Source organism: Pelodiscus sinensis, chromosome 1 (assembly GCF_049634645.1).
Source record: "Pelodiscus sinensis isolate JC-2024 chromosome 1, ASM4963464v1, whole genome shotgun sequence".
NCBI lineage: Eukaryota > Metazoa > Chordata > Testudines > Trionychidae > Pelodiscus > Pelodiscus sinensis.
The window spans coordinates 100158861-100171540 of NC_134711.1; the positions used below are offsets into that span (position 1 = coordinate 100158861).

The following is a 12680-nucleotide window of genomic DNA, read 5'->3' on the forward strand; positions in this document are numbered from 1 at the left end:
AAGGATAAAAGTACAAAGGCAGGGTGTTGAAAGCAGTCATAGAATAAAGCAGCTCTTTTGGTCTTATAGTGATTAGGGATGCAAGATGGGGGTCATTGGTAGCTGAGCAGAGTTGCTTGACACAAAAGGACATTTTCAATCATCTTCACCATAAAAATAGAGAGCATGGACTTTTCACTGCAAATGAAATCTGCATCCATGACTGCAAGCTGCCAGCTAGACATCTCAAGCTGGTTGCTGCTGCTGCTGCTTCAGGTGGGTCTGGTAGCATTATTATTAGGGTTGCCTGACACTTCCAGTTATGGAGACCCTGTTTTTACTTGTTGATAACTTTTTGTCAAACTTTAACCATCTAATTTCCTACATTAGGTGTCTGCCTCAAACTGAATTTTTGAAAATTTCAGCCAACATACCCTGTCTTAGCACATATAAGCTATGGATTATACTAAGTTTTATAAACTCCTCAACCCTCCTGAGGGGTATACATGTCTGCGGGGTATACAAGTTTATTTTTACTTGCCTGGGAGTGAGTGCAGTTTCCCTCTCGCCTGCCCTCTCTGTTCCCCCCTCCAGGAGGAGGGTGGGTTGCACCTGGCTGTGGCTGTGCCGAGCCTGAACGTGAGTGCAGCTCCCCTCCTGCAGGCTGGCCATCAATTACCAGGTACCTTAAGGTAGCATATATAACCCGTGGGCTATACACATCTGCGGGTTATGTTAGACTTTTTTTTTTTTTTAACACATTTAGGAAAAACCACGGGTTATACACGCTGATTTACAATAGCTTAGTTGTTTCTGCGAATGAAGGTAAGGGAAAATGCATCCTTTTGCTCACTGAAAAAATTCTGGTGGTGTTTTCTTTGAAAAGCACTAACATCCCCATGCTCTGGAGCAGGGACTGACATTTGGCAGAGGTTGCCCTTTGTACTGTACTGTTTCCAAGTTAAAAGCCATTGAAAAAACAAGCAGTTTGCAGTGCTCAGTAGAGATCTGTTATCATTTAACAGCTAATATCTGCAAAGACTGTCTGCATGGTTATGCTATAGCCCAGGCCTAGGCAGGACGTTTTCTGCAACTGGAGTTCTGGGCTGTTGCAGGCTGGCTCCAGCCACTGGAACTCAGCACTGGGAACATGTTTCTCTGATGCTCTCAGTGCCCCCCTGTTGGGCTGAGGCAAGGAGAGTGGGGATGAATCCTAACTTGAAAGCAGAGGGATGAAAACTGGACCAGAGATGGGGAGGCAGTGGTGAGGGGAGCAGATTGAGACAAGGGACCTTGAGGGGCAGAGAGTGAGTGACTGGAACTGGAGGTTGGTGGACAGGAAAAGGGAAAATGGAAACTCGAACTAAAGAGATTGGTCTGGGAACAGGCTCGGCAAGGAGACTGGGAATCCGTGGGGTGGAGAGCACAGGTCTGATGAGGAACCAATCTATGTGTATGGGGGGAAGCTGGGCCTGACTAGGCAAAGAGACTGGGACAAGGAGCTGGTGATGGGGACAATGAAATTGGATGAGGAGACTGAGAATGGAGACCTGGAACCAATAGGGGATGGCAATCGTGGTTGAAGGGAGAGGGTGGGAGACCGGTCAAATGAAGAGGTAGTGGACTGGATGGGCAAGAATACTGGGAGGTGGGAAAGCAAGGGGGGAAAGTGGGACTAGCTGGGCAAGGAGACTGGAAATGGTGATGGGGGAGCAGGGAGAGACATCAGAAGGGGAAACTATGATTGGCTGGGCAAGGAGGATGGGGTTTGGATAAGAAACCTGGGGAGTGGAGACGTGAATGGATTAGGTAAGAAGGCTGAAAGTGGGATGAGAAGTCAGGGATGGGGAAGGGAGAGGACTGAGGAAGGAACAGGGCAGAAGGAATCAATTTTGGGGGGAAATGGGCAGAACAGTCTGTGCCCACAAGAACACACACCCCTCCAGAGACTCGGGTGGTACCAGAGATTCCAGTCTAAACCTCAACATTCCCCTGCTCTCAGCAAATACCTATGAAACCCACGTAGCTGTAGCTTCTGCTACAGGCCTCCCAAACTCTTATACCAAACTTTGCAGAGATGGCAGCTGAATTGTTGTCTTATTTATTTTTCTGGGTCCCCACCTTGCTATCCCAGAATCTGATCTCCAGAAGTGCTGAGCACTCAGCTGCAACCACATCCAATAGGAGCTGGGCTCTTACACTAAGTGCTGTATAATGCTAAATACTCTGAAAAATCAGGTTTCACTCAGGCACTGCAAATTAATACACGCTCCTGAGTTTCATCTTTTTGTGCTTCAGTTCCCCATCTGTAAAATAGGGATAATGCCACTCCCTCACTTCACAGGGGCACTGGGAAGATTAATTAATTTATGTCTGTGAATCACTCAGCTACATAGTGATGAGCTCACAGAATAAAACTCATGAGGAAATTAATAACCCTATTTTCAGAGCACAGAGTAGGCCTGAGGTTGAAAGAATAGCTGTTCACCAGTACAGATACACTGTCATTTTTTGGTGGAAGAGGATATGCAAATCGCACTGGCATTTGCATATCTTCTGATTCTTTTTGTGGAAGAGGTTTTTCCGATAAAAGTCCCTGTGTAGACCAGACCATTTGTCAGAAAAATAAACCTCTTGCGCAAGACAGTGTAAATCTCAATTTACATGGAATAAGGGGTCTTGTGCAAGAGGGTTTTTTTCCGACAAATGTCCCCATCTACATGGGGATTTTTATCAGAAAAACCTCTTCTGCAAAAAGAATCAGAAGAAGATATGCAAATACAAACATGATTTGCATATCCTCTTCTGCAAAAAAATGGCAGTGTAGCTGTATGAGCACCATCTATTTTGTGCACCAAAGCTAGAAGGGGAGGGGGGTCTGTGGAAAAAATAGCATGTGGTCATGTCAGTACAGACTATCATAATGGATACCTATAAGGGGACCAGATTGAAGGTTAACGTAATTCTGGCATTTCCAAACTCTGGAGAGCTTGACTTTGCAACCTCTCATAATGTTATTCTAAGGGAGGCTTTCATGAGTACATTGTAAAGTTTCTATTAACATAGCATCTAGACACCTAGCTAGATAGCTAGATACTATTGTGCATTATCATCACTTGGTGGTTGTTTGGCATCCTACATGTTAAATTAATTTGATGGTCTCCTTTCATTAGCCACTGGAAATTACAGAAACTGCTACCAGAACTGGCTCCTTGTTTGAGAGAAAGGATGGTCTTTTAGTTAAAGCTCTAGTGTGGCACTTGAGATCTGGGTTTCATTCCTGGTTTTGTTACAGACTGCTTGGGTGAACTTGCACAAGCCACTTAGGTGCTTTTGCAAATTTTTCCTCTTAAGTGACTTACCTGCCTAAGTCCACTTACATATCAAGCCTGAAAAGATGAAGGGTAAAAAATTCAAAAGCGCATAGGTGTCTCAAAATTAGTCTGAGGCAGGCTTCCCTAAAGTGGACATGCTACCTCAATTTAGAGCCCCAGGAGACACTGGGGAGGAATAACTTAGCCCCTCTTCTGCAAAAAGGGGCCATTCTATTTCAAAATAATAGCAGTGGAGCATCTACACACACCTTATTTCAAAATAGCTGTGAAATGAGGTTTACAGATTTTGGAATAAGCTTCCCGTTATGAAATTATTTTGAAATAATGGAATGGCTGTGTAAAATTTTTAAAATTTAAAATAAAAAAATTAAAATTAATGGAGATTGCCTATCCCCTAGAACTGGAAGGGACCTTGGGTCATCAAGTCCAGTCCCCTGCCTTCACAGCAAGACCAAGTACAATCCCTAACAAATTTTTGCCCCACAGGGCCTCAGCAAGGATTGAACTCACAACCCTGGGGTTTAGCAGGCCAATGCTTAAACCACTGAGCTATCCCTCCCCCCTGCATAATTAATTTGGAATAATAGCTGTTATGCCAAAATAACTTTGTTGTGTAGACATACCCTTAATGTGTAGGCTTTTCAAATTAAAGACTGTTTTTTACTATTTGTGTGAATGCCAAACAAAATACAGGCTTGATCTTGACTGGGGCCAGTAATACAAATAGTGATATATGAACAGTCTCAGTAAGAAACCAAATACTGTATGGACCCTGGAGGCTGAACTGTTTCTCATCCCTAAATAGTGCTTCCTCCAGACCTGTAGTGACCTTGTTTTTGGGGTCATATGTATGATTACTGGGCGTGCACTGTACCTATTTAGTGGAAGATTTCAGTCTCTAGGACTGACACTGGCACTATTCACAGCATTATGCTCTCACACACAAAATTAAACAAAAAAAATAGATAACTAAGAATCAAAACCTGGAGAAAAGTATTGTCAATTCCTGCTTTTTGCTGAAAAGTGTTATAGGATCTTGGTGAAATTTACTGAACTACCAGTTCTGCAGAATGAAGTTTTCTATTTATTCAGCTTGTTTTTAAATCTCTCTCATGATAGTAACATTATTTTGTTTGCTACTGAATTTTCACTATTTCTTTGTATTCTGGAATACAGCACTATTCTTGTCTTATGTATCTTGCATCTGTCCAATGCACTGGGCCTTAAATAGAGATTAATAGCAACCACAAATGACTCCAGTGGAAGCTTCAAAATATTTTCTCTCTCTTCTAATTCTGTTTCCCATCTGACAAACATTTCCTAGTGTTTCAGGTGGAGTTGAAATTCAAATGTCCCTGATGGTTAACAGGCATGAGAACTTCCATTTATATACCCATGGTTTTCAGAGTAAAATGTTATTTATGAGCAAGCATAATTCATTCTTACACCCAGTGTAACTCTACACAAAATCTTGGAAGACCCTGCCCTTAAATCTTGGAGGTAAGTAAAAGAGGGGTGTTGATTTTCAGTTATTTTATTTTAAGGTACTTATTACTGGAGAGTAAGATTTTCCAAAGTGGTCAGCATTGGCCTAAGTCTGCTACCACTGAAATCCAGGGGAGTTTTACCACTGACTTCAACAGAAGCAGAGTGAAGCCAATGCCAGTTTGAAAATCCCACCCTAAGAGCTGAGTCTTGTGTTCTGTTACAGCTTTATGATCTTACACCATTTGCTAATTTCTTTCATCTCCTCTACCTTTTTGAAGTAAACGCTGCTAAGCTCTGAGAAATTATTTTAGTATCAGTTTAAGGAAAGTTTCTAATACTCACTACATGGGGTCATTAGAATCAGCTATAACAGTATAGTACCGTATAAGGGCAGACTATTATACTATAGAATGAGCTATATATAGCATAGAGTACAATTCATGTTTTTGAATGCAGCAAGGGATGTGCAAAATCTTCAGGGCTACGTCTACATTGGTCCCTATTCCGTAATAGGGATGCTAATGTAGCACTTGGGAATAGGCAAATCCGTGGGGGATTTAAATATCCCCCGCGGGATTTTCATTTTCATGGCTGCCGCTTTTTTCCGGCTTGTAGATAAGCCGGAGAAAAGCGCCAGTCTGGACGCGATCCTCCGGAAAATTCAAGTGGGAATAAGAGATCCTCCGGAAAAGAGCTTATTTTCCGGAGGATCGCGTCCAGACTGGCGCTTTTCTCCGGCTTATCTACAAGCCGGAAAAAAGCGGCAGCCATGAAAATGAAAATACCGCAGGGGATATTTAAATCCCCCGTGGATTTGCCTATTCCCAAGTGCTACATTAGCATCCCTATTACGGAATAGGGGCCAATGTAGACACAGCCCAGGAGATCAGGGATTTAATGGAGTAACTGGCCTATTCAGCCTGTGGTCTACATAAATTCTGAAGTGAGCAGATCTCTGAAGTGGAGCAAAGAAGGGCCATCTGACTTCCTAAGGCTACTCTGTTTCAAAGATACTGCATCTCCTGGGCTTGGGGGACTCAAAGAAAGGCATGAAAAGGGACTCCTGACCAGCTGGCTTTGTAAAGGCTGCACCAAGTAGACCAGCATTAGCCAGTTGTTTTCGATCATTTGGTCCTACTGTACCTCTTAAGTGCACAAGCAAACAGAGAGATACATGGAGGACAAAAAGCATGAGGCTTCCAGACAGATTTCAACTATATTTATCTAATGTTATGCTCTCTAGGAGCCAGAAGGAAAGGTATACCTGAATGCAGGTGGGTACATGCGCAATGTCTCTGCAATCACCATATCCAGGTAAGGGAGCTCTCGGACATTTTGGTAGTCGGGGATATCCTGGAGAAAGGAAGAAAGATATAATTAAGCACTGGAAACTGCTGGAGCTCTGAAGAAGCCATCTTTGAGACTCTACCAATGCACTCTGGAATGGTGTTCTGTGGTGAGTGTTTCTAGGACAAGATGGTGGCATTCAAAGGCGGTCTAACAATGTGCCCAGTGTGGCCTTTATGACAAAATTTCCAAATGGCAGCAACTTGTGCTATTCCAATGGACCATAATAATGGGTAGGGTATGGGAGAATTCTGTTTCCTCCCATGGTGATCTCTTGTGCAAACTCAGTTTATTTGCTCTTTGTGTAGTAGATCTTGATTTGGCCCTAAGTTATATAACCCTGAAAATGTACATACAATTGACAGAAAGTATCATATCAATGAATACAACCCTGTCCCTGAAGAATTTACATTCTACAAAGAATCAAAGAAAGACAAAAATAGAGCAAGTAACACACCTCCAACCCTAAAACAGAGATAGAGTGCGCACCTCATGGAAACTGTACATGCCATTATTCAGTTCTGTCAGCAGAGGGCAGAGAAAGTACATCTAAAAAAAATCCCCAGTAAAGCTGAGCGCACTTGGGATCGCCTTGTCTCTCTTCTAAAATCTGACAGGCTAGCAAGAGGCGCTTACGCCAGACTAGACTAAACCTGTGAAGATTTGGGGCCTCTGAGGTTCACAGCAGGAACTGGATTCTGCCCGTTCTCCATTAACTACATCAGCTTTTATACATAATGCATATTTTATTGCATTTTCATGAGAAAATGAATGTTACATACAAAAAATACTAAGCAAAGAACAATTCCAGATGGTATGCAGATAATAGGTACAATCAAATGAGAATGCCTGGCTAGGTTAAACCATCCCATTTATTCAGTGCTAAGACAGCAGCATGTGCCACGTCAGATTTTCCGAGGACTATATAAATTCTGACAGATCCTCCTATGAGAGAGAGAAGTTCTATCACTCTAATTTTTCAGAAGGGAAATAGAGGCAGAGAGCCCTACATAAGACATTAAAATCCACCATTGCCACTACTCTTCTTTTATGTTTCATTCCTAGTCAATATAATATGCATTTTGTCACTCCAGCAATAATCATTTATTGTTGTTATTTTTATTACAACAGTGCCTACAGCCTCAAAACAAGACTGGGGTCTCACTGTGCTAGATGCTGTGCAAACCAGACAGCAAGTGCTAACCATTTTAACAGAGAAGCCAAAGGATGGGAAGAAAGGAGTATTATTAGCCCCATTTTTTCAGAGAAATAATAGAGGCACAGAGAGGTTAAATGACTTGCCCAAGGTCACACATGAAGTCCATGGCAGAGCCTGGAAATTAACTCAGATATTCTGAGTCCAAGGTTACTGCCTTCGCCACTAGATCATCCTTCCTCTCTCTGATTATGCAAAGAGTCCTACACTAACACACACACACACACACACACACACACACACACACACACACACAGTTAAGGCCCTTTCTTTTTAGGTTTTATTATGTTTACTGAAAAATCCCCAGGTTTCACTAAAGCTAGTATTTGGTTTCTACTATCTCCCGAGTTTTGGATGTGGCTTTATAACCTGGGAAGACACTGGGCTCCACTCTTCAGAAGGAGAGATGGAGGCTTGGTAACCTAACTGACCTAAATAACCAAGCTGACATTTCTCCTTCCGGAGGGGGCCCAGAAGCAAAACAGGCAGCATAAGTAGATGGTGCCTTTGTAACACTAAACCAGGACTATTGAACGTTGGAAGCACCAGGCGCCACAGTGACACTTACAGCACGTGCTGAGGGCCGCAATTTAAGTGTGGTTGCATAGACATGCAAATATATATGAAATAGCTTCTCTCACACTGATAGGCATGATACAAAGATTAAGCCCCATTTAAGTCCGTTCTGCTGATGTTAATAAAATGCACTATTTACCTGATTTCTACCCTTATAACAGAACTTTTAATGAGCAATGACAGTCCAGGAATGTATATACTAAAACGCATATCAACAGAAGACTATTATAGTGGCTACTTTTTTGTTTAGGCTTCACAACAGTCCAGGAATTTAACTACTAAAGCGCATATCAACCCAAACTACATGGCAGGCTACAAACAAACGGGCCGTGGGTCGCATGTGGCCTGCAAGCCGAGTAGCCCTACACTAAACCATAGTATGAAACTGCTTTTACATTCATATTCCTTTTTCTACTAGTTGGGTTTTCTTGTCCTTTTGCTCCCTGATATTAACCTTAATATTTACCTAAAAATTGTAAATATAATTCCACCTGTTTTTTAATTTTTGCAATAAAATCTGGGGAATATTTTAACAAAATGCAAATCAAACACAAAGGGCTTTGAATATATTATGTAATGTGCATGGTTTTCTATCAAAGACTTTATGTCTCTGTCCCTTAAAACTAATGTTTCCCCTGTGTTTTCCACACAATTCTATTTAAAAAAATAAATAAATAGGTAAGCACACTAGCCCTCTTCCTGCATTCCTTGCACACTTAAATCTCCCACTGATTTCAATGGATATTTTGGGTGAGCACAGAATTTAGCCCAAAGCGAATTCGGTTGGTTTGAACTTCTAGAGGCATCCTCAGTCTATGGTGGCCCTCCTGTGAGCTCCTTGTTTACTTCTGTAGCCATTAATTAACATAATAAGGTAACCTGATATAAGTAGTAAGCATTAATCCAAATTTTTCATAAATAAATACTATTAAATTATGAAAACTCGTTTTACTATTTCAAATAGTTTCAGTCTCTGTAGGGAATAAAAATCTAGAAAGCAAAATACTGGTAAATAAAACAAACATTTTCAGTGGAAGAAAATTGTTTTTGTGTATATTAGGGATGTAATAATATAGCTTATTGGTTAATGCTATAGACTACGCATTTCCCTCCTACCCCCCATGCCAGTAAATTTTTTAGCTGGATGGCCATCAGCCCAACTCAGTCCTGGCTTGCGCCAGGTCTGGGACCTACCTCTATTGCAGCTCTACATTTAAAGTGTATTAGGAGCCAGGTGGGCAGGCAGCCCAGCTCAGTTCTGGCTCGCACTGGCTTCAGGAGTGCTGACACCCCCAGAGAGGGGCTGCTGCCACTCTGCACTGCTGCCTCTGTATCAGAGGCAGCAGCATGGGGTGACAGGCAGCAAGTCCACTAGGGGGAGCTGTTTTTTAAACTGGCTCCCCTGGCAGACCAGCTCCCTCCTAGTACTCCACCCTCCTGCCTCTGATACAGAAGCAGCAGCAAGGAGTGGCAGGGGCCTCCTCAGGAGTGGGGCCAGAGCGCACTGGCTGCCAGCCCACCCCATGCCTGGGGACTATAGAATAGTTGAGTAACCGATAAGAATGAATGAGCTTAATCAACTATTCAATTAACTGATGTTGAACAGCCCTAGTTTATATAAGAAAAAAAGACCCAGGCCAACAGCAAGAAAGTGTGAGCACTTGCATTTCAGTGAATTCACATGACAAATGCTACATAATTGTTGGCATTTTCACGCTTCAAACTTCAAAGTAATTCTGATCCTGGGTGAAGTGTCATACACACAAGCCAAACATCCCTGTTTGCAGGGGGCAGGGACGTTCCTGATATTTTAACAAAATATTTTCCATTTGTTTTTCGTCTCCCTCTCTTTTAGCCCACTGTATTTCAAATACATTGAAATATGCTTTTCTCTCCAAATATCCTTAATTACAGCATTCTCAAAGAGGCATCAGTTCATTAAATGTTACTCAGTGCTATGTTTTAGCCCAGAAATAGACTCTTTTTTGGAGAATGCAGGAAAAAAGGAGGCACCACAGCACATGTAATAAAATATCCAATATTTAAATATTGGGACCACTCCACTGCTTTATACGAAGATTTACATTGCCTTGTACTTCAATAGTTTTCACAGAGTTTTTATATCTTTTCCTTACTAACTTTATCCATTGAGGTATTTTGGGGCATATTTTACTGGCTCATTTTTTCTGGTTTATGGGCAACAAATGTTTCCATCTTCTTTTCTTATGGCTTTTCAACCCTTTTTCTATGGCCAGAAAGTGGAGCTTCACATGGACATAACAGAGGATCTTTAGCAGCCATGAACTCACCCCATAACCTGTCTCACTTGATTGTAAGATACTCAGGATAGGGACTGAACCTCACAGGATTGGTTGGGGTGAATGCTACTAGATAAAATAAATTCCTCAGTAAATATCTTCCTAATGGCAATGCAAACATGCAGTCATCATAGGAGAAGGGATTCCTAAATAGGAGCAAAAACAAAGAGATTCCTTGCCTATGGATCAGCAATTCTAATCTTTGGACAAATGGATACAATTCAATTAACAGGATTTGGGAAAAAACAAATTGAAAGGGAATTTCACACTGGTTTTAAAAAACAGGTTAACAGCAGTGGAAACTCAAGTCTTCTCTTTGTCAACACAAGCAAGAAGATGAAGTACAAGTTTTCCTCATGCTGTCCTACCAATGTGCGTCCAGCATGTCTTGGAAAGATCACTCTAGTTGTGAGCGAGTAATTCAGTCATCAGTATTCACTCAGTGCTTGGCCTCTTTGTTGAGCCAGACAAATAACGGTCCTGTTAGTGCCTACTGTATTTTTATGAGATATATTCATAAGGAACTAATGGCTAAACCTTAGCTCATGTAAATCACTGTGGCTCTACTCACTCACTCTTAGTACATGCTCTTTATAGTATTTATTACTATTGTATGTATTGTTCATAGTATTGTATTCAGGCCCACCAACAGCAATTCCAAGCCTCTGTGCAGAACAGTCAATGGGCCCCCACACACCCACAAGCCGTGCTCAAGAAGAGGTGGTCCACCTGGCACTTGGGGTGGTGCTACACCTGTGCTGGGCTGGTGCACAGTGAACTACTGGCTGTGCTTCTGGTGCCAAGCAAGCTGCTGGGTGTGCTCTTCCAGCATGGCCAGGGCTTCCATATGCCTGCCCAGCTGTGTTTGCCACCTGGGTGATTTAAAGGGGCCGGGCACCCCAGGCCCTTTTAAATCACTAGGGTTCTGGGCAGTTACCTCCTCTGCACCCTATTGGCAGGTCTGGTTTTATTGTCTAATTATTTATGTATAGCTATATCAGAATAAACAAACTTTGTACCACAAGGTTCCACAATGACATTTTCTCATGTGCATACACATGGCATCTAGTCAGATTGTTGATACAAAGCAAATTATCTTCAAAATTAAGGGGCCTCCATTGGAAATGCACTATTTTCAAACTAGAGAACCAAATCTGGGTACAGTTCTGTGAACAAAGCCCACCAGTTGATCTCAATTGTCTTAGCAATACTTGGGACAGGAACAAAAACTAAAATCGGAAATGTATGCAACAAAATATACAGAGTAAATTGGATTTCTGGGAATTGAACTGGAAGTCTTCCAGAGTGAAGACCAGAGCTGCCAGGGTCCCTTTTCGAATGAGTGTTCTGGTCAAAACCCAGACACCTGGCAACTCTATAAGTAGTGTTATTTTGACAAATAAAATGAGCAGAATTTAAAACACTGTGTCAGAATTTATTTTTGGCACAGAACGCCCCCAGAAGTAGGGTATGCACAACTGTTATAAGGTTCACATCAGAGAGGCCAGGCGACATGTGGCTAACAAAATGGTGGTTCTGTCCACCAGCACTGTAGAACCAGCAGTAAATAGCTAGGGAAGCACTACCAAAAAGCAGCTATGTGACAAAGGGAGAAGGGGGGAGACACCCTACACTGAGGGGGCAAATGCAGCCCTTGCATAGGTTGTACAGGTTTCCCATGCCTAGCAGTACCCTCTCCATCTTATTGGGAATGAATTGGAGTCATCTTCTGTTTACCCAAATGCCCCTCTCTGTCAGATCCTGGGACAGCCAGGAGACTGCATCATCTGGGTCAGATCAAAAAGAGACATCGATCTATAAGTCATCAGTATACTGATGGCGATGTGGCCCAAAGTGCTTTACCATCCCCCGAGTATAAGAGGGGACAGAGGATGACAAATTTGGCTACATAAGCAATAAGCCTGCATCCACCTCAAGGATTTGTCAAAGAGCAACCCTACTCACCACATTTCTTGATCATATGGCTCAACGGCTGTTAATTGATTAAGTAACCAGCCTGGGTACTGGATCTTTGGACACTGCAAGGAGCAGCTTATCCCCTAACAACAGCAGAATCATGTGTGTGCCATACCCAGTCTGAAAGCCAGACTGACAGGGATCAAAGAAATCTGAGAATCCCCAATAACATTAGAGCTGCCCCTCTGTGACCTTTTAAATAACCTTATCAAGAAAGGCATGGCTTGAGATGTGATGGCACTTAGTGTGTCTATTAGTGAACAAAGATAGTTTCTTGAGACCAAGTCTAATAACTGCTTGCTTGATGGAAGCAGCTTGCCCCTTGCTAGATTTTACTAGCCATACCAAAGTGCTGGAATGTCTGTTCAGTTCGACACCAAAGCCCTCCTCCAACATCAGTGTCTCGGGTGAAACTGGGGATGACTTGACCAGGGAAAACTTAAT

At 42.3% G+C, this 12680-nt stretch overlaps 1 protein-coding gene across 6 annotated transcripts in view; it reads right to left on the minus strand.

Annotated features, from left to right (window-relative positions):
• Positions 1 to 12680, minus strand: part of TBXAS1 (thromboxane A synthase 1) — a 349992-nt gene that overhangs the window by 10029 nt on the left and 327283 nt on the right. For all 6 annotated transcript variants that reach the window (XM_075939406.1, XM_075939367.1, XM_075939378.1 and 3 more), the window contains one exon: positions 6067 to 6155. In XM_075939406.1, the coding sequence (XP_075795521.1) occupies positions 6067 to 6155 (89 nt within the window). The remainder of the gene's footprint in view (positions 1 to 6066; positions 6156 to 12680) is intronic.